The sequence below is a fragment of the Ornithodoros turicata genome, chromosome 5 (genome assembly GCF_037126465.1).
Source record: "Ornithodoros turicata isolate Travis chromosome 5, ASM3712646v1, whole genome shotgun sequence".
NCBI classification, from domain to species: domain Eukaryota; kingdom Metazoa; phylum Arthropoda; class Arachnida; order Ixodida; family Argasidae; genus Ornithodoros; species Ornithodoros turicata.
In genome coordinates this window covers 47720105-47740914 of record NC_088205.1, presented here as the reverse complement: position 1 = coordinate 47740914, position 20810 = coordinate 47720105, and the positions used below count along the sequence as shown (strand labels likewise).

General features: G+C 46.1%; 2 protein-coding genes across 3 annotated transcripts in view; one reads left to right on the top strand and one right to left on the bottom strand.

Moving 5' to 3' along the window:
- Positions 1–20810, bottom strand: part of LOC135395988 (ABC transporter G family member 20-like) — a 255295-nt gene that overhangs the window by 87883 nt on the left and 146602 nt on the right. Inside the window, exons 10-12 of one of the 2 annotated variants that reach the window (XM_064627066.1) lie at positions 18769–18872; positions 17763–17836; positions 17590–17702 (exon numbers count right to left, since the gene is read on the bottom strand). The exons of the other annotated variant lie outside the window; for it this stretch is intronic. Of the exons in view, the coding sequence (XP_064483136.1) occupies positions 17590–17702; positions 17763–17836; positions 18769–18872 (291 nt within the window). The remainder of the gene's footprint in view (positions 1–17589; positions 17703–17762; positions 17837–18768; positions 18873–20810) is intronic. 2 annotated transcript variants of the gene reach the window in all.
- Positions 13289–15470, top strand: LOC135395987 (uncharacterized). The gene is made up of 4 exons (XM_064627065.1): positions 13289–13938; positions 14221–14253; positions 14551–14606; positions 14684–15470. The coding sequence occupies exons 1-4, from the start codon at positions 13672–13674 to the stop codon at positions 14856–14858; spliced, it is 531 nt and encodes a 176-aa protein (XP_064483135.1). The 5' UTR covers positions 13289–13671; the 3' UTR covers positions 14859–15470.

The window sequence follows — 20810 nt, the reverse complement described above, 5'->3', positions numbered from 1 at the left end:
TGTGAAGCAGTGACGAACATTACCGTATCGTGCTCGTACATACGGGTGGTTCCTTAAGTTTCCGGCCCGACCAACTTCATAGAGACGAAACAAGTGTATCACTTTTCGACATAGTCACCTTTAACTTCGATGCACTTTTGACACCTTTCAACCAGCATTCTTATACCCTTGAAAAAATAGTCCGAAGTTTTGTCCGCAAAATGCTGGAAAACTGCCTCTTGCACCTCACTATCACCAGCTCCGGTGGCGCAGCGGTAACGCGTGCGCTTAGAGACTGGGAGGTCCGCGGTTCGAATCCGCGGGCCGGCTGTGCCGTCTGGGGTTTTTCCTGGGTTTCCCTCAGATGTGTAATAGGCGTATGCCGGCACAGTTCCCCTGAAGTCGGCCCATGGACGCAGCTATCCTCCCCCCGAGCGGATTCCCCTCGGTCTTCCACTTCACCCTTTCCCCTCCTCCTCTCCACCACCTTTCCCTTCCCGAGAAACATGCCGCCTAATCAGGCAGGCAGACCTCTCGGGTTTCTCCCAACGACACTCCTCCACCTCACTATCGTTTTGAAATCTCCGTCCCCTGAGATCCCTCTTCAAGTTAGGAGAACAGGAAGTAGTCACTCGGTGCCAAGTCTGGACTGTAGGGTGGGTGGTGGATTTCTTCGAAGCCACACTCCTTCAGTGCAGCCTTGGCAACAGAAGCCGTGTGGACAGGGGCATTGTCCTGGAGCAACAGGACACCTCGACTAAACCTGCCGCGCCTCTTTTCCTTGATGGCGTCTCGCAGTCGGTGCAGGAGTGAAGCATAATAAGTTGCATTCACTGTGGTGTTCCTCTTTATGAAGTCGATGAGGAGGATCCCGTGACAATCCCAAAATATTGTTGCCATGATCTTCTTTGTGGATTGTGTGACCTTGGCTTTTCTTGGCTGGTGCTTCTCCTGGTTTGCGCCATTCCATCGACTCCTTTTTCGAAAGGGGATCATAGTAGAGCACCATAGTCTCATCCCATGTGACAATTGACTTCAATATTTCTTCTTCGTTCTCTGGACAGAGCTCCAAAAGCTCTTTGGCACAGACGACGCTCTGTTGCTTTTGAACTGACGAGAGAAGTCGTGGCACCCATCTCGCACTGACCTTTTTCATGTGAAGGCCCTCGCCGATGATGCGAAAAACGGTTGTTTTGGAAAGCCCCAGCCTTTGAGATTTCATTCACCTTCAGACGTCTGTCGCTCAGCACTTCCTCCTTAACAAGAGACAAATTTTCTTGTGTCACCACTTCCACTGGACGACCATCGCGTGGATCATCGCGTGGATCATCTTCAATGCACTCTCGCCCCAGTCGAAACTGCTTAGCCAGGTCTTTTACCATTGTGTACGACGGAGAGGCTTCCTTGTACACGCTGTCCAGTCGCGCTTTAATTTCTGTAGACGAAAGTCCTTCTTTTGACAAGAATTTTATCACAGCGCGGTACTCAATTTTTTCCATTTTAACTGAAGAGTGCACCCTGGCTGTTTGAAATGCCGCTCTCCAATCGACAAAAGCATGGAGAGGGTGGAGGGTGGTGCTCCGGCCCTCCAACAGATGGCGCCACGCGTCCTTAATCGCATTTTCAAATTCGCGCGCATTTTCTGCCTCGGGCCGGAAACTTATGGAACCACCCTCGTACTTCCCGGATACGAAAGTCCCTCTAAGAGAAGCTGATAGTACAACAAAGTTGACTGCCTATAAGGTGCTAATACGTTCTGTTATCCAGTACGCTCCAGTTGTGTGGTACCAGACTTGTACGTAACGCGTTACAAGTAATTGCGTTACTTCTAATCAATTAATTTGAGTAATTTTTCGAGTAATCAATTACAATTTTGAACATGTAATTTTTCAAGTTATCCGTTTACAATTATGAGTAAGTAATCAAGCAATCATTACTTTTCAAGTAGAGTCTGACTCAAATTAACAATGCTCTGTGACAAATTTCCTGTGTGTTTGTTCGGCTATTCTACTGCAGTAAGCGCAAGTCATCGTAGTAGCGTTCTGAAATTCTATTCTTGCCCCTCTTCCTAATCTCCCTACTCCTCCTTGCCCAGTGTGCTGTGTCAGGTTACATTGAGTCAGGCTCCGGAATTCTACTGAGTGAGTCATGTGGAAGTTCCCAATGACATACTAATTCTCGCTCCCTCAGGTTTTCTGTTGTTCAGTCCTCTAGGAGTACCGTCTTCACAGGGAATAAGAAGTACAGTCGGCAGCTTAGTTATGCTGGTCCCTGTTAGTTGTGGTTCTTCTGCTTACGTGTCACACTGTCATCGCATTGAGTCGGCAAGCGAACAACGAACGATCATAAAAGATTGACACGGAGGACTACTTCAGTTTCAACGTGCCTGTGGTCGAAGTCATTGGGAATGGTGTCGTGTCGCGGTATCCAAAGGAGGTATAACTATCTTGTCCCAGCAACGCACGCTTCCATGTCAGTTCTCACCAAGTACCATCATACGGTAAGTCTGTGGTTCCCAAACTGTGGGTCGCGACCCCAAGGGGGATCGTGACACGTTCTGAGGGGGGTCGCGAAGCGGCCCATAAAGTAAAAAAAAATGCCATGCCGTGCCCGCTGTTCTACGTTATCAGAAAGCCCGTGGCAGAAGACCCGGAGGTTTCTCATAAATGCGCTTCATACGGGGTACGTGACGCTTTCGATTAATCACACAGACTCGCTTTCACGCTTGCTTTCACTTGTGCACGAGGGCCAAAATCTATGTCGTGAGGTCTACTCACTCCTAATAAAGGCCTATCGTCTGCGTCTATCGGGGAGTCACGGACGCACCGCCTTCACGGTGCACCGCGCAGTGCTGTCTTCTCGAATGAGAGCGGTCGCCAAAAACCTAAGAAAACCGTTTCGCGTGCATTGTGGGTGGGCGAAGCATGCAGTTGTGCAAGACTTTTTGACCAGAGAACTCGCTCCACTAACTAAGATGTCAGTGTATCGTTTTGGCTAACGTTCATGCCCCCGCTGAGATCGGAAGACGTCCGACAACGCGATGAGGGAAAGGCGGGCGAAGGGCGAGGGGGGCGAAGGGGCGGGCGAAAGGGGCGAAGGGGGTCGTCTTCTTGGGGGGACGTTGCTGATATCATGTCATGTTGCTGTCATGTCATGTCAGAATGGTCGCAAACTTACACAGGCGCTCGTGAAGATAAACTCACTAAGCAAAAGTTGGAGACTTAACATCGAAGTATGACAGTCTTGCCGAGGTAGTCGTTATAATAAAAACGAAATCGACGAATTGAGGCGACGGCTGGTAGTCTGGTAGTCTTTCGTTGAATGATGTTGAGCAATATAGTCGCCGAAACAATCTTGAAATCAGTGGACTGCCTCACATTCCTAACGAAGATATTCTGCGTACTATCAACCACTGATCTCGATTGTAAAAGGCTGGATCGCGGATAGGGAGCGCGAGCGTGAAGAAACCGGCCGCCATCTTACTGTGCCCACAACAGTCGCCGCAGCGATCATGGCAACTTCTTGCAATTACGGTCGTACCAACCGTACTGGCAAGGATACAGAGCCTAAATTTATACAGGTGAGTCATTCTTCATCAAGGAATAAATAGGCGTCCATTCTGTATATCTAGTTGACAATTATGAAGCGTTTTTTTTTTGCCCAAAACGAGCACTGGAAGAAGGTTGTTTCATCGCTCTTCCGAGGTTCAGTCGAACACACTTGCATTTTACCCAGCGGCAAATACATTTTGAGTGCATAATATGCTTGAGAGAACATATTACACTACACTGGTAGTGTTGTCATCAATATATGTGCGAACACTCGAGCGCCTTTCTGCATGCATTGCAAGCATGGTACACGGTGTTCTCTATACGCAAGCAAGTGCACATTCATTTCTTTGAATTACCTTCGCGCACAAGTTCGGTATTACGTCATAATGAGACCAAGATTGTCACCCTTTTTCATGTATTGGTATTGTTTTGTGCTTTGGTTTGATGTGTGACAAAGAATCCTACGTAACGGTGGTGTGGCGCTACTTGAATACCGCCTTTGTGTCTGAGCTATATCGTGAGCGTGTTGCGATAATAATAATTTGTAGCAGTTTTTAAGGTAAAAGTGGTCTCTCAATACAGATTTCCTCATGGGGCTACCCAGAGGATCGTCTATGAAGTGTGATGCGACTGAGTGTACAGGTAAGTATCGTGTTCCTCATCCACGGGTTTCTACTTTACAGGAAGGAACTACCTCAGTGCACGCACTGTGGTTAGCCTCTCTCAAATTGCACATTTTCTTACGTGTTCACATCAGAAACACACCTTACACCTTATACACCTTATAGGCTCCTTCACCCAGCAATATAATAATTATAATTCTTTTTAGAAGAGTTCCCCATATTCTTTTTAGAATAGTTTTTAATCTTTTCAATTTTTAGAAGATACAGGGATTGTGAACCCTGTTTTAAACTGATGTTTTAACATTTGTCCAATGCATTTATTAAACAACACATTAATTTGTAACTAGTTGCATCCAAACCAATGTTCTGATGTATTATGACCTTTGTTGTTGATGCACCATAAAAATTGGAATGATCATCATCAATACAGGTTACTTCACAGCTGCCTCGACATACTCACAGAAATGGGTGCAGAACCTGCGTAGTGCCCACAAACTTTGATTACCACAGCACCTCCAGAAAGTAAAAGCATATGCGTCACATAGGATTTTTAAAGGTACTCACAGTATGTAATACCCTGTGTTAACTGTTGTAGATCTTAGCCGCCTCTACAGTACACTCTCAGAAATTAAAACTTGTCAGGGAGCTGTGATAATTGTTTCAGTTAATAGGCATGCACATATATGATATAAGAAAATTATTTCTTGAGAATGCACTACTGTTGATCACACGCATGCAGCTGTAGGTTTACCTTCGGCCTCTTGGAACTCTCTGTAGTTGCCTTAGCTGCAGGAGGAGTGTCCTCCAGCATGTCAACTACTTGCAAAATTATTGACGTATTTAAGATTATGACACAGTCTGAAGGATTTCAATTCAGGAAATTTGCAGTGGCAGGGCCTGCCAGTGTGAAACCTACTGAATATTTTAGGGTGTCGAAGTGGCGGTTCCTTCAGGATAGGAATATCTTAGATGGGAGCAAAAAGCTTGAAATTAACAAAGTGTTGTTTGCATTAAGCAATTTGTAATACACTGAACACATAGGCAGCAAAACAAAAATTTAAAATTCAGCATGTATGAAAATTGGGTGCAACACATTTACATAGTGTACCTGTACATTGTCATTCCTGAGATATATATTGTAATTGCAGGGAGGTCACAAAACAATAAACGTATTGTTTTGTCATCTCCCTGCACATTCATTGTATCTTGAAATGCATATATGCAAGAATAAATGTTGAACTTGAAAAATGTATATTCTCTTTATTCATAGAGCATCACATCACTTATCTTCTTTACAAAAGCATATCGTGTTACATCTTTGTCACGCAGAATGCACAACCAAGACAGCCATCTTCCACTAAACACTACGTTTGCCATGATTCAGTTGATATCATTTCACAGACAGGGTACACCAGTGCTCCAGATTCAAGCTCCAAATCGTCATGTTGCAGTTTGAAAACCGTACATGTGTAGTGCAAGAGAGCCCTCGCACATTAAAATGTAAGATGGGAGTCACTGTTAATGCAAAGTGACACCTATGAGAGAGACTGACGCTGAAGAAAAGTGTGCAAACTGCGGAAAGTGTCATACAAGATCTTCAGAATTCGTGCCTGGTTTCACGGTAGTGTTACCACACTCCCTTTTGGATGACGATGACAGTGATTGGAGTTTAAGATGTGCAGCTGCATTTTTCTTTTCGTGTATTGGTATTGTTTTGTGCTTTGGTTGCATTTTTTGCAACGATTTTTTGAGAGAGACTAGTCTAATCTTTGCGACTCAACACAAATTTGTGTTCGTTTGGGTTCGCAATGGTCGTGTCCTTGTTAGACGCAGCGAGGGAGACACAGGGATGTTACACACGTTACTGTGGACTGGTCCGCTCAGTTGTCCCGTTTTCTTACAATGACAACTAGGTTTTCTATTGACGATTTAGCTCAAACTATCAGTCCTAAGCTATCTGCAATTCATCTGAATATTCGCAGCTTGAATAAACATTTTCATGAACTGTTGGCAATCCTACTGGTGTTCGAACGCCGTCCAGTTCCTTGCTCTCAGTGAAACTTGGTTGAGTGACTAACGCTGTGTTTTACGATATTACTGGCTATAGTGCAGCATTCTCTCATCGACAAGATAGTAATCATGGTGGAGTGGCGTTATACATCCGGGACACTGTACTCCATTCTACACGCCTCGATTTAAAAATTAACGCTGTTTTGTGTGAGAGCTTATTTATTGAATTTCCGTATAGTGCATCAATAATGTCTTGCAAATGGTCAGCTTTCAGGAAGGGCCTCTTAATAGTTGGGGTGGTAATACAGTCGACCCCCGTTTATCCGGACGATGCCGTTCCCGGCGAAATCGTCCGGATACCGGGGCATCCGGATAAATGAAACGACCGAATAGAGACGTCCTACAGAGCAAGGTTTAATTAAAACACAGAAATCTCGTAAATGACAGCTGTTACATAGTAGTGTAGGCACTCGATTCCTGCAAACTTTTGCTAATTGCATAGAGTTGAGCCACGCTGTTGCGCTGCTCGAAGAATGTCAGTGCGGTCGCAAAGTGTCAATGTCCGAGCCTTGTTTCTCACTGGCGTCATCGGCACCGTCTAGCTGCACATGATCGGAGACAACAGCAGCAATCACACCGTCATCAGTCACAGCTGCACACGCGTCATCATCCTTATCGACGTCAACGTAGTCAGAAACCGCAGCATCATCTACGGCAGTCGCAGTGAGTTTCTGCATCAGGAATCCCAGCTCAACGGGCCGTAAGCAGCAGGCCCTCGGGTTGGAGTTTTCCCCTCTAGAACCGGACAGTTGCTCGAGATATTTCCAAATGACTCGACTGGTCAACGTGACGCACACAAATAGAAAAGGGGGTCATCGTGCACGGTTGTCTCCCCTACGGAGGAATGTAGGTCCCTGACGTGTGACGGGAATAACCCCAAAACAGCGAAAAGGGTGACGAAGTGGGGTCAGCTCTCCTCTTACTCACGGTAGTCCGGATAACTGAAGCTGGATTACAAGAATTTTCGACTTTCGTTCCCTGGAATTCTTGTCCGAGTCCGGAAGCTGAAGTCCGGATAAACGAGAACAAAATACATGGAGGAAAATCTGTTCCCGTGCCTTTTGTCCGGATACCGCGGGATCCGGATAAATGAAGTCCGGATAAACGGGGGTCGACTGTAGTTGGATAACGCAAGGTATCCTCAGATCTATTAAACATAAGAATAATTTATACGTGAAGTGCCGACGTGACCCAAACAATATGCAATTACGTCAACGTTATAAGAAATACAGACATCTATTCAGTTGTCTGACAAGGACTGCTAGATAGTAGTACCATTCTAAATAGATTTTAAATTGTCGAGTGGATCAGGGACATATCTGGAAGGCCATCAACTCTGCTTTAAACTGCCCTGGTAAGCAGTGTTCTGTGTAACATATTCTGTGTAAATGCACAGGGCGTGGTACAGACTGAAGAAAGTGTTGTTAGTATCATATTCAATGATTACTTCAGTAACGTGGCAGACCATATCGAGTACCTTCCTTCGATTGAACCATATCCAGAAGTAAAACCGCAGTTTACGACATTGTTTCTTGCCCCAACAAATCACGTGGAAGTTGGACATTTTATAGCCAACTTGAAATCAAAGAAGTCTTCTGGTTACGATAACATCTCTGCGCTTTTTATTAAGAAATTTATGCATTACCGCTCATTCCCTTTAGCCGATCTTATAAATAAGCTGTTTTTAGAGAGAATCTTTCCTTCGCAAAATATAATTGCTAACTTCTCACGCGCGACTCTTTCGCGCTATTTCAGCTTTTCCAATCACTTGGGAGTTGGTTTCTATTTTTTTTTTTCCTTTTTGCGAAGCATACAGGGGCGGAAGTTTTTGCACGAATTGGAAGTAACACCCTGAGTTGTGCGTTACTTTTATACTCCAACAACAAACAACGTTGGGCTAGTTGGTAAGGATACAGCATGGTGGAAAAGCGCACAGACGACACGGACAAAAAGGAGACGACACCACTTGCGCTACTCACAACTCTATATTTAATCAAAAGCCACAAAAACACAAAAACACGCACATCGCAACGCCCCTTACGGCAGCAACAGCCTTCAGTCAGGGTCATCCCAAACAGCGATAAGAGGCCTCCACCCGCTGCTATCAAGGAAGAAAATCTCCCTCTCCGATAATGTTACCGATGCCTGACTCACACACTTAACGCCCATCTTACTGATAGCATAGGCCTCTACTAATTCTCTAGTCAAAGCATTAGAGGACACCGCAACAACTACAGTGTCTTGAAAAATCGGGTTGCACACACATCTACTGCAATGCAACGCAAGATGACCAGAGGGTGTGCCTCCCAAGGATGAAGCATGCTCTCTGAGCCTTATATTGACGCACCGACCCGTCTGGCCTATATAACATCGACCACATGAGAGGGGGATACTGTAGATCACACCCAGCCGACAGGACACAAAAGGCTTAACATGCTTGACATCACATATAGGCTTCCGTGCCGGAGACTTGACAATCGCCGGTAACTTGCTCAGCTTAAAGGGGGCTGAAAACAGCACATTAACACCAAAACGTTCCCCAACCTTCTTTAGGTTATGAGACAGAGAGTGAACATACGGGACGACAAGGAACTTCTTGCGCCTAGACTCTCCCTCCTGGTCAGTAACAGTTTGACACTTAAACCCCCTCAGTAACTTGTCACAGACACTCTGGAGCAAAGACACTGGGTATCCGTTCTGAAGAATGCGGTCACACTGCTGAGTGTACGCCTCAGCAACCTTGTGCAAACATGACTTATTAAGAGCTGCAACAATACAAGACCTAACAATTCCTCTTTTTACGATCTTAGAGTGCCCTGATTCAAAAGGCAGCAACGCCTTTTTCGACCTTGGGGAAAAACCCCAGCACAGGTGATCCTTACTAGACCACAACCTAAGATCTAAAAACCTGAGGACCCCTTCCACAGCAACTTCGCTCGTGAACTTCAGGCCAACACCGAAGCGATGAAACACATCTATCACCTGCCGAGCCCTATCCTCACAGACGTGCACCTCCCCCAAAGCATCAAGCGGCAAAAGCACTAAATAGTCATCCACATACCTGAAAACCCGTTTTACCCCCACCACTGTGGGCAACACACCCGACACTTGAGAGTCAACCTCAGTTAGAAAAACGTCACTCAGTACAGGCGCAACTGAAGAGCCGATGCAAATTCCCTTCTTTTGCACATAGAAGCCAGCCCCATCCGTAACAATCGTAGACGAAAGATAGCACTTCAACAGCTCCAAGAAACCGTCAACGGTAGTGCCACAGTTGTTTTGGAACTTCACACTCCCATGTGCCTCAATGCGACCCCTGGTGATCCTGAAGAGCGGTTCATGAGGTATTGAATAATAAAGATCTTCGATGTCAATAGACATTAGGCTCACTCCTCCTTTCTCAAAGGCCCGTATACCTTCAATGACCTCACTTGAGCCACGAACCAAGAACGGGTCCGGGAGGTCGACCTCTGAGAGATGACGCTGTAAGTACCGAGATACCACCTCCTGCCAGGTGCTCCTCTCCGACACGATAGACCTCAAAGGACACCCTGGTTTATGCGTCTTGGCCGAGAAGAAAATCTCCAGAGACAACTTGGGCCGTTTTTTGATACCATTAACAAGCGCCTTAAGCTCCATTCCATCACAAAGGCCGAGCATCCTGGTACGCATCTTTTTGACCGTCGAGGCCTGTACATCTTTAAAATTCTTCTCAAGCGCCAGAACCTTCCGGTCTTGAAAAGAGGACTCAGACATAACCACGAATCCTCCTTCTTTGTCGGATGTGAGTAAGGCCAAGTTCGAAGTTCTAACAAAGTGAGTCACTCCCTGAATGTCGACACTTTTTCTGTTACTGGTTGATGACCTTTCCAACACGTGTACTCCCTCCTGTACACACCGATCGGAAATGTTCTCCTCAGTCCGTCTGGCAATAGAGCGCACCCACGTGAGAGCCTCCGGAGCCTGAACCCTCGGAGGAACACAGAACTTCGGACCCCTCTCAAGGACACCTCTGACAGAGGACGGGACATCCACATCTCCTAAGACAACCAAACGATTGCCCTGACGACACTTGTTCAATACAGAGTCCTTAGCTGAACGAAGATACCGAAGGGTCGGCTTCCAGGCCAGCAGGAGGCAGTGGTTCCAGGAGGCAGTGGTTTTGACTGAGGTCTTCTGGAAGCCGACCCTTCGGTATCTTCGTTCAGCTAAGGACTCTGTATTGAACAAGTGTCGTCAGGGCAATCGTTTGGTTGTCTTAGGAGATGTGGATGTCCCGTCCTCTGTCAGAGGTGTCCTTGAGAGGGGTCCGAAGTTCTGTGTTCCTCCGAGGGTTCAGGCTCCGGAGGCTCTCACGTGGGTGCGCTCTATTGCCAGACGGACTGAGGAGAACATTTCCGATCGGTGTGTACAGGAGGGAGTACACGTGTTGGAAAGGTCATCAACCAGTAACAGAAAAAGTGTCGACATTCAGGGAGTGACTCACTTTGTTAGAACTTCGAACTTGGCCTTACTCACATCCGACAAAGAAGGAGGATTCGTGGTTATGTCTGAGTCCTCTTTTCAAGACCGGAAGGTTCTGGCGCTTGAGAAGAATTTTAAAGATGTACAGGCCTCGACGGTCAAAAAGATGCGTACCAGGATGCTCGGCCTTTGTGATGGAATGGAGCTTAAGGCGCTTGTTAATGGTATCAAAAAACGGCCCAAGTTGTCTCTGGAGATTTTCTTCTCGGCCAAGACGCATAAACCAGGGTGTCCTTTGAGGTCTATCGTGTCGGAGAGGAGCACCTGGCAGGAGGTGGTATCTCGGTACTTACAGCGTCATCTCTCAGAGGTCGACCTCCCGGACCCGTTCTTGGTTCGTGGCTCAAGTGAGGTCATTGAAGGTATACGGGCCTTTGAGAAAGGAGGAGTGAGCCTAATGTCTATTGACATCGAAGATCTTTATTATTCAATACCTCATGAACCGCTCTTCAGGATCACCAGGGGTCGCATTGAGGCACATGGGAGTGTGAAGTTCCAAAACAACTGTGGCACTACCGTTGACGGTTTCTTGGAGCTGTTGAAGTGCTATCTTTCGTCTACGATTGTTACGGATGGGGCTGGCTTCTATGTGCAAAAGAAGGGAATTTGCATCGGCTCTTCAGTTGCGCCTGTACTGAGTGACGTTTTTCTAACTGAGGTTGACTCTCAAGTGTCGGGTGTGTTGCCCACAGTGGTGGGGGTAAAACGGGTTTTCAGGTATGTGGATGACTATTTAGTGCTTTTGCCGCTTGATGCTTTGGGGGAGGTGCACGTCTGTGAGGATAGGGCTCGGCAGGTGATAGATGTGTTTCATCGCTTCGGTGTTGGCCTGAAGTTCACGAGCGAAGTTGCTGTGGAAGGGGTCCTCAGGTTTTTAGATCTTAGGTTGTGGTCTAGTAAGGATCACCTGTGCTGGGGTTTTTCCCCAAGGTCGAAAAAGGCGTTGCTGCCTTTTGAATCAGGGCACTCTAAGATCGTAAAAAGAGGAATTGTTAGGTCTTGTATTGTTGCAGCTCTTAATAAGTCATGTTTGCACAAGGTTGCTGAGGCGTACACTCAGCAGTGTGACCGCATTCTTCAGAACGGATACCCAGTGTCTTTGCTCCAGAGTGTCTGTGACAAGTTACTGAGGGGGTTTAAGTGTCAAACTGTTACTGACCAGGAGGGAGAGTCTAGGCGCAAGAAGTTCCTTGTCGTCCCGTATGTTCACTCTCTGTCTCATAACCTAAAGAAGGTTGGGGAACGTTTTGGTGTTAATGTGCTGTTTTCAGCCCCCTTTAAGCTGAGCAAGTTACCGGCGATTGTCAAGTCTCCGGCACGGAAGCCTATATGTGATGTCAAGCATGTTAAGCCTTTTGTGTCCTGTCGGCTGGGTGTGATCTACAGTATCCCCCTCTCATGTGGTCGATGTTATATAGGCCAGACGGGTCGGTGCGTCAATATAAGGCTCAGAGAGCATGCTTCATCCTTGGGAGGCACACCCTCTGGTCATCTTGCGTTGCATTGCAGTAGATGTGTGTGCAACCCGATTTTTCAAGACACTGTAGTTGTTGCGGTGTCCTCTAATGCTTTGACTAGAGAATTAGTAGAGGCCTATGCTATCAGTAAGATGGGCGTTAAGTGTGTGAGTCAGGCATCGGTAACATTATCGGAGAGGGAGATTTTCTTCCTTGATAGCAGCGGGTGGAGGCCTCTTATCGCTGTTTGGGATGACCCTGACTGAAGGCTGTTGCTGCCGTAAGGGGCGTTGCGATGTGCGTGTTTTTGTGTTTTTGTGGCTTTTGATTAAATATAGAGTTGTGAGTAGCGCAAGTGGTGTCGTCTCCTTTTTGTCCGTGTCGTCTGTGCGCTTTTCCACCATGCTGTACTTTTATACTCGTTACTCAATTATATTTTGAGTCGAGTAATTCGTATCGATAATCAATTACTTTTGCTAGAAGAGTAACGGTAACGGTAATCAATTCTTTTTTTTTTTTTTTAGTAAAGGACACAAGTCTGTGTGGTACCCAGAAACCCATCCAGTGGGCATAAGTTAGAAAAGGCGATAAGATTCGTCTATAACCGATACACTCGCTGTGAGTCGCCTTCTGAAATGACCCACAGACCCTCGCTGTATACAAGGAATAGAATCCATCGCCAAAAACTTCTTTGGCAATCAGGGACTGGCAGTGATGGCCAGTAGTTAACTACATGTAGTTAAACTACTAGTTATCTGATTGTAGTTAAAAAGTAGTTATCAACTACTTGCAGAAATGTAGTGGCAACTACTAGTTAAACTACTGTTTCGAGTAGTTAACTACAGTAGTTAGGTTATTGCAGGCGCCAACTACTTCCGATTTTGCCGCAAGCTTTACGGCACGATTGTGCTTCCGACTTTTACCTTGAGCTACATGTTTGATGAGAACAGAGGTGCAGAGCAATTGTGCCGTGCATGTGTACTAACTCTTCACTTTTATCACTGCTTGCCATTCATATTTAGGTGTCCAAGAAAACTATAGAATGGGATTGGTGTTGATGGATAACGTTAAAGGGACTGTCGCATCCGGAACCGTGGTTACGAATCCAATACCAATGTGTTCGGTACACTACCACGAGCTATTTGCCAAATTTTCTCCTTCCAAAACGGACCGGGTGATGAGGAATCGAATTTAAAAGATCCGGTTTCGTTTTGATCCTCGAAAGCGCCAGCGCCAACAACATCGCGTGACGCAAGGTCGAATCTGGCTAATCCGCTGTGAAGGACGCTGTCGTCTGCCGCCAAGTCTGGGGCTGCTTTGTTTTTTTCCGGCACGTCGCCCGTATTCACATGTGACACTTTCTAGTGACTCGGATACTATCGCTACGCTTGCATCCTTGGCGTGGGATGTCGTTTGGAAACCGACGCAGCGTTCCCGACTCCAGGAAAACTTCCTTCGAAAACCTCGATGTTTGATTTCGCACGCCAAGGATACAGCTACAGCCAGACCCCAGACGAAGCGAAAGTTGGAAGCAGCTACATCACTAGCGGGTATCCAGATGAAGCAAGGAGTGTTCATGCTGTCCGTGTATGCTCCTCGCATTTCACCGATAATGTGTATCTGGATGAGAACATCATGGAAGTGCAACTTGGATTGACACAAAAAAGGAACGAATTGAAACTTGACGCCGTTCCGACAGTGTTCCACGAACAAAGCGAGCCAGCAACTTCGACAGTAAGTCACAATGTCTATGTAGTTTCCCAATCGGGTCTGTCACTCTTGCGCGTGAGTAACTTAGCAGCAAAAGACGAAATCGGTACAACGTAAGGTATCCCCTAACCTATGATTAATAACTAGATAAATAAAATACAATAAACAAGTTCAAGTGATGTCATTCATATGAACGTGATTGACTTTTCTCGTTGTCGGACGCGTTATCATGAAACTTTCACTGTTACTGAACCTGTGACTTTTGTGGAATGTGGTAGACATGATTGGTTTTCATGTGTATTACAGCTGCAGGCAGTTCGACAGGGTCAAGCGCAAGTGGTACGTATATTACTTAAATACATATAATGTGTTTACAATTTTTGGACACAGAACAATTCGCAAACTATGCACCCCAATCACTAAAAGGAAGAACTGACGCTGTTTCTGTGCTGGTGTTAGAAACAGGCACTATACAAACAGTACCTCTGTCCGTAACATAAGCGCCATAACCCACTTCCCAGTTACCTTTTATCTCTCTGTTTGTGAACTGTTTGTGTGCTGTAGGGCGGCGGTTTTTGCGGTTGTCGTAGCCAACTTGAGGTGCACTTTTGACGTTCTGTGTTATCTGTGTTATAGAAGGACCAGGTGCTGCTGATCAAGTCCCATCCATCCATGAAACGGCATCAAACAATGTACGTGTGTGCACGGCAATTTTGCTGAGAGACCTGCTTTTTACACTAATGCCTTTACGACGCCTCTGACAAACTAGGATCTTCCAGAACAGTGCTTTCTTCATCCAAGTTCAAGAAGTAAAGAGAATGACTTCATGGCTTCTACTGAAATCTCACAGCTACATGCCAAGACAAAATAACTTGACAGCAGGAAATGAAAAAAAAAAAAAAAGGTCAATTTCAGGTCCACCCAAATCTTTGTGCAGAGGCTGACAACAACAACGCTATTGTGAGATGATGAATGATGCAGCGTTGAGATTAAGCCCTTGTTTCCTTTTTTGCAATGCTATACATTACTGCTGGTTAAATGTAAAATGATGCACCTTCCTCCAGACATTAAAGGGGCTACCAGAGATGTAGTGTCAATTCAACAGAAAACCTGCATGTTCTACGAGGCACTGTCACATAAGCATTGGCCAAATTTGCTGTCCTGTGAGCTTTGATAGGATATGCCGTAGATAGTAAGAGGCCTCTTACTGTAAAAGGGAGGTGCATTAATCGAGTAGTGGGGTCTGAGGCATGAGGGCCATTTCAGGATGTACTAACCCTTCTAAAATTTTACACTTGGTTATGCCCAGAGATCGATCCAGATCCCCCCCCCCCCCCCCCCAACACCCCAAGTTTTTTTCCTGTGTACCACTGTTATAATGAAACCGTCCAATTTACTGTCCAATCGTCCCATTTTCATTGCAATTGAAGTACTTACAAAACTGTTTATTTTTTATTTTTGTGAGTCCCCGCTTCAGATCCCAAGGGACATTGCCAGTGTGGTGCACGCTGATAACTGTCTGTGCATAGCAAATAATAAATATCTGTGCGTGAAGAGTTGGATGTGGACTTGTGCAATGGCTCTTGAATGGACAACACTCAGTCAACACAAAGATTTATTCACATTTGCGTAACTTATTGCCTGTCATTATAATAATTATTATAATACATAGACAAGAGGTAAAGCTCTGCCAAGGATCTCTGAAGTTACAGTCTTGAAAGCTGTTTTCAAGACAGTGGTGCTAAAAAATTGGATCAGTGGCAGGTATCAAAATTTGTTTTGCTGTATCAAGGCAGAACAATCTTCCGTGGGAATGACAAATTTTGGACATTCCCAGACAGATGTATCACTTACTATGATAATGAGGTGTAACTGTACCATTAGTGAGTTATGAAACGTTACCTGAAATTATTTGACGTGTTATATCCCTCACATGCTATAATACTGCCAACGATAAGAAGCATTACACTATCATTAAAAGTATAACTGTCACTTATGGCCAGGTAGTGTATTGCTCCTGCCTATTCCTTTGCACTTCTCGGGATTACTGTGGTAACACAGATTCTGTTTCACACTTCTCAATTGGAAACTACGCAAGTCTATTATGGTGTAGGTGTGAACAGGAAATGAGGCACACTAAAGATGATAGTCCTGATAGGACCAGGATGGAAAAACGTTGGCGAATCATGCGGACGACACACCCAGGTATCTGTCGTCTGTTTTTCGGTCCAAGGAATCTCCAAACTCAGCTTGTAAACACACAATAAGCAGTGAACCTGACGTAGCTGTAAAAAGAAAGGACACTTTCCTAAACACGTAGCATAGTTAATTTCCTGACAATCATTCTAATTCTAACCCGGCCCTTGAGTTGCACAGTTGGTTAGAGCCTTCGTAACTTTCATGGGGCATCCGTCGTGTGTGCAAACAACGACGACAACTACGAAAATAAGGATTGCTCGACGTGTCTATTTATCGTGGGCACAGTAGGCGAAGACTGTGATCGTCGCTGAAATACTGCGGTAGATACACCACTAGAAGTTCTGGCCGATGACAGGGAGCTGGGAACAAAGTGTGATGCGTGCGTGTGGTGCGTGCCGTCATTGCACAACTCTACCACTTCACCAGCACTGCAGCATATAGGTACTCATCCAGTTCCTGAGGAACACAGACGCCGCACAAACACTTGGATTGTTTCCTGCGTCGTAGTGTGAATGTCACGGAATTAAGTATTGATCACTCCGATCATGAACGTACCTAAAGCAGTGTTCCTGAGGCTCGTTCTGTTGCGTTAACGCAGCTGCGGCACGTACATCACCAGCGACTTGCAGAGGAAGCGGATCCGTCGAATATGGGCCGTCATCAAACATGTATATTCGTCACGGGAGCTATTATTAAAGGCATTTGAACAGCACGATTCGCCACTTCCGCGTTCCGAGTCCGCCATCTCCGTATGTGCCTTCGCCTTCGTCTCCCTGACCTTGCTCATGCAAGCTGCAAGCCGCGGGGACTCCTCTGGCTCGCCGCGTTCCTATTGGTCAGATTCCATGTGACGTTGCTAAAGATTCTCAGCAGGGAGTTCCGCTTGACGCCCGCTTCCGTCGTCTGCTGTAGCGCCGCTTACACACGAATTATGCAAAAAGTATTCCGTCGATCGGAACGGGACATTCGGAGTCATGGTCAGTGAAGGACGGGGAATCTCATTTCACTGTGGTTTCGGAATCGATCTGTGGTCGATGCGACTGTCCCTTTAAGTAGTTAGTTAAAGAAGTAGTTTTAACTACCTCCACCGAAAAGTAGTTGAACTACTTGTTAAACTACTCCGTTGCAAAGTAGTTAGTAGTTATAGTTAAACTACTGTAGAAGTAGTTAGTGGCCATCACTGGGGACTGGAACAGCGTTCCTCAGGACCTTGTCGGACACCTTGCCGGGATTTCTATCACGACTTGAGGGCTTATATGGGTTGAGCTGTAACAACCAACCTACATTTTGGTATATTTGCTGTAAGTCCTTGACTATACAGGGTGTCCCACAAAACGTGTCATTGGGGGGCCGCTCCGATGAAGGAATTCGCCAGTGCCGTGTTCCGTAAACTTTTGTCCCAAGCTGTACTATGCGTGCGCATTTACCTAAGCGACTATAATAGTCGTGTGCCGCTTGGTGACACAACTTGCTTACCCGAATGCCGTCGACAGAGATGTTGAACCTAAAGTGATTACTGACGGCGTGCACGACGAATCCCTTGTACGCGTCCATAAAGACTTTGAGTAGTGTGCCTCGTATTTCAAAATCTGAAAATTCCAAAGACAGGTCACTTAGAGCCATCGGTGCTTTAATGAGGACGGTGTCACCTGTTGAGTCCATGTAGATATCAATCATTGACTTTTCATGCGTCTCAGGTGGCACATTCAGAAATTCGTTGAACCTATTGTGGCAGGATTGATCAAAAGAAAGGGGCTGATGTACATTAGTGCGTTTGCACTTGATTCATAAAAATCATTTAAACATGACGGACGCTACGTCGTGCCCGTTCTTGTGTCCAACATTATCCATAGTTCAAATGATACTGTTAGGAAGGTCGTGTGTCATTGGATGAGACGTGGTCTTCATCGAGGAAGGTCGGTGTCATCGGTTTCTTTATTATATTTCACAATCTTCAGTCAGCGTGAAGCGACGCTTTTCTTGGTGCTACCACGGTCCTTCTATACTCCTGGTCACCTAACTCAGTCGTAACGCTATGGGAGAGGTTGTTCTAGGGCGAGGAGCGACCTCCAGGGAGGCGCTCTCGGTACTAGGGGCGCGGCTCCAACCGGCTCATAGCTGTTGCGGCCTGTCTTTCTCGCACTACGTCCGTGAAAGAATCATACCCAAATACTGTTGTGTGCCGTTCTGCAATTCCGGGTACCGGTCAGGCAAAGAACATGTGTCCGTGTTCGCATTTCCTACCGACAAAACTTTGAGGAATGCGTGAAAGTGTGCCATTCCGCGACTGGAGACTTCAGTTTCGACTCCCCCAACACACGCGTGTATGCCAAGCATTTCCATGCGAACGATATCATCACTCACAACAGCGTGACAATCATGACGAGGAGTTGCATGACCAGGAGTATGGAAGGACCGTGGTGCTACCCTTTACGTTGACAACTAGATTTTTAATCACTGCTATCGTGCAGTGAGTGTTTCGCTGCACATATGCGTGGGTTTGCTCATACAGTGACTACAGATTGTGCATTTGCTCCAGCGAAAAATATTTTCCTTTCTCTTTTTATTTATCGCAACGCGACATATCTTGATGGTATATATCTTTTAAGCTCACCGATCTTACATATCTTAGTTAACATTGTTAGGAGGGCGTACTTTTGTGTTACAGCGCTTTCGAAGCCATTCCTGAAGTAGACTATAGCCCATGCTTCTTGGTTCAGGACGGCGTGGTAGGCTTGTGATAACGAATCATACCATACCTGAAAGACAAATCATAAGTTAATGCCGAGTTCCCACTTCATGACGCCCGACGCAACGTCGCTTGCTGGCGGCGGAAGAAGACTCGCATATCCGGCGTTCTGAGAGGAGTGACGCCGAGCCAAAAAGTTCGACATGCCAAATATCTCCACGGCGTTCGCGAGAGCCCGCGAGACCGAACTTCTCTTGGCCAATGTGGTGACATGTCCAAGTCGCGCCTTCTCGTTTTTCGTCTGCTGGTTTTCGTTTCCGCCGTTGTCGCGGCAGTTTTTTCGCATTACTTTGATTATCCGACGCCTGCGCAATTAAGATAATTGAATGTTAAACGTGATGAGGTGCAGAAACATCGACATGAGGATAAATTCGCGCTCACTTCATGAAGGATTCACCGAACACACTAAAAGTAGAGCGGACTGAGGAAATATCCAGAAGGAGTCTCGTTATGGGCGCGACATAGCGGCAAGCTTTCCGTAGTGAGAACGAAAAACGTGCTCTCTCCCGACGTCCCTCGACGTCGCGTCAGTTGTCATCGAGTGGGAACTGGGAAGTGAAGTACGGGGCGTTGAAATTCGTGTGACGTCTTGGGCAAATATCAAAACACAATAAACAATATTTGGAAACATTATAGTAGTATAACGGTCTCCTTACTAAGAACATCCAATTAGCATTCGGAACATGAACGCTACCTGCAATGCACACTGCCATTGGGCTACACACTACGAGCACTTCTTCAAACGCTTCTCACTTCATGTCATATTGGCTACAGTCGTGGCGCTGTCCAAAGCAACGAGTCCATCAGGGGCAAGACGCCATCAAAACCACCACAACCGCACAGAATCGTGATTTTCAAGTTTTCACTCTACTGGACGGGGCTGGGACAAAACGCCCACCCCTCCTTCGCTAGGCAAACGTTACAGGGTACTCGCCCACACCCCTTCGATGCACAGAGGGCGGGCAGGGCGTCTGGGGTTCCGTGTCAACAGGCAAATTTTCACAAGATTTTCAAGTTCACTCGCATGAAGCATGCTATTAGTTGGATATCCCTCGAAACCAACCCCAAACCAACCAACCTCGAAACGTTCATTTTGAGTGTCAGCTGGGTGACGCCTGAGGGGCGCGACTCCCTTGGGAAAGTTCCTGGGGTCAGCCCCCCAAGCCCCCACGCAGTCGGCGACCCAAACATTATACTTTCAATCACGCTTTGGGACTCGCGAAAGTGGTGTGCAGATGCGGCTGCCCTGCTTGACTGAGTCAGAAATGGTGTAAACTATAGTACACATGCAGCAGCGGACAGAAGAACTGCACACGAAATCTTGACGGCTAAGTATTTGGAGGATTGATCAATTTTTATTATTGTCTTTTTCCGTTAGAAAAGACAAAGGCGATTTCTGTTCTTTCCATGCTACAAACTTGTACACTACGTAATGGGGTAAGCCTAAGCCATCAAGTGAGTTCGTGGTACAGGGGAAAACTGCGTGGGCACTGCATCCATAAAACGAGGCCGGTAAACTTAAATAGCTGAGCAGAGTAAACGTTAGTCATGAATGCACAGTCTGAATGCTATTTGAAGATTACTGAAAATATACCTGACATAAGCTGAAGCACATTTTGGTTGATGTGAACGACTTTTCCCATGAAACCATTCTTAGTAAATTGGGAAGGTTGTTCTCCTTACGTTGTTAGCGTGAAAGAAGGAAGCACGGAGGGATGTAGAACGCGTTTGCTGCCGTTGTTTCGCTCAGGGTCGCACTACGATGTGAAAACATGTGAAATATGTGTGCATATGTCTTTTGCTGTAAAGACATACAAGTTCAACACGGCTAAGTCATCAGCGCACACTCAAACCATTCCAGTGCAGGACTGACTGCAGGACTGACTGCTTTAAATATTCGTTCTTTCCTCGAACCGTCGAAGAATGGAATTCTTTGTCATCTGCTCAG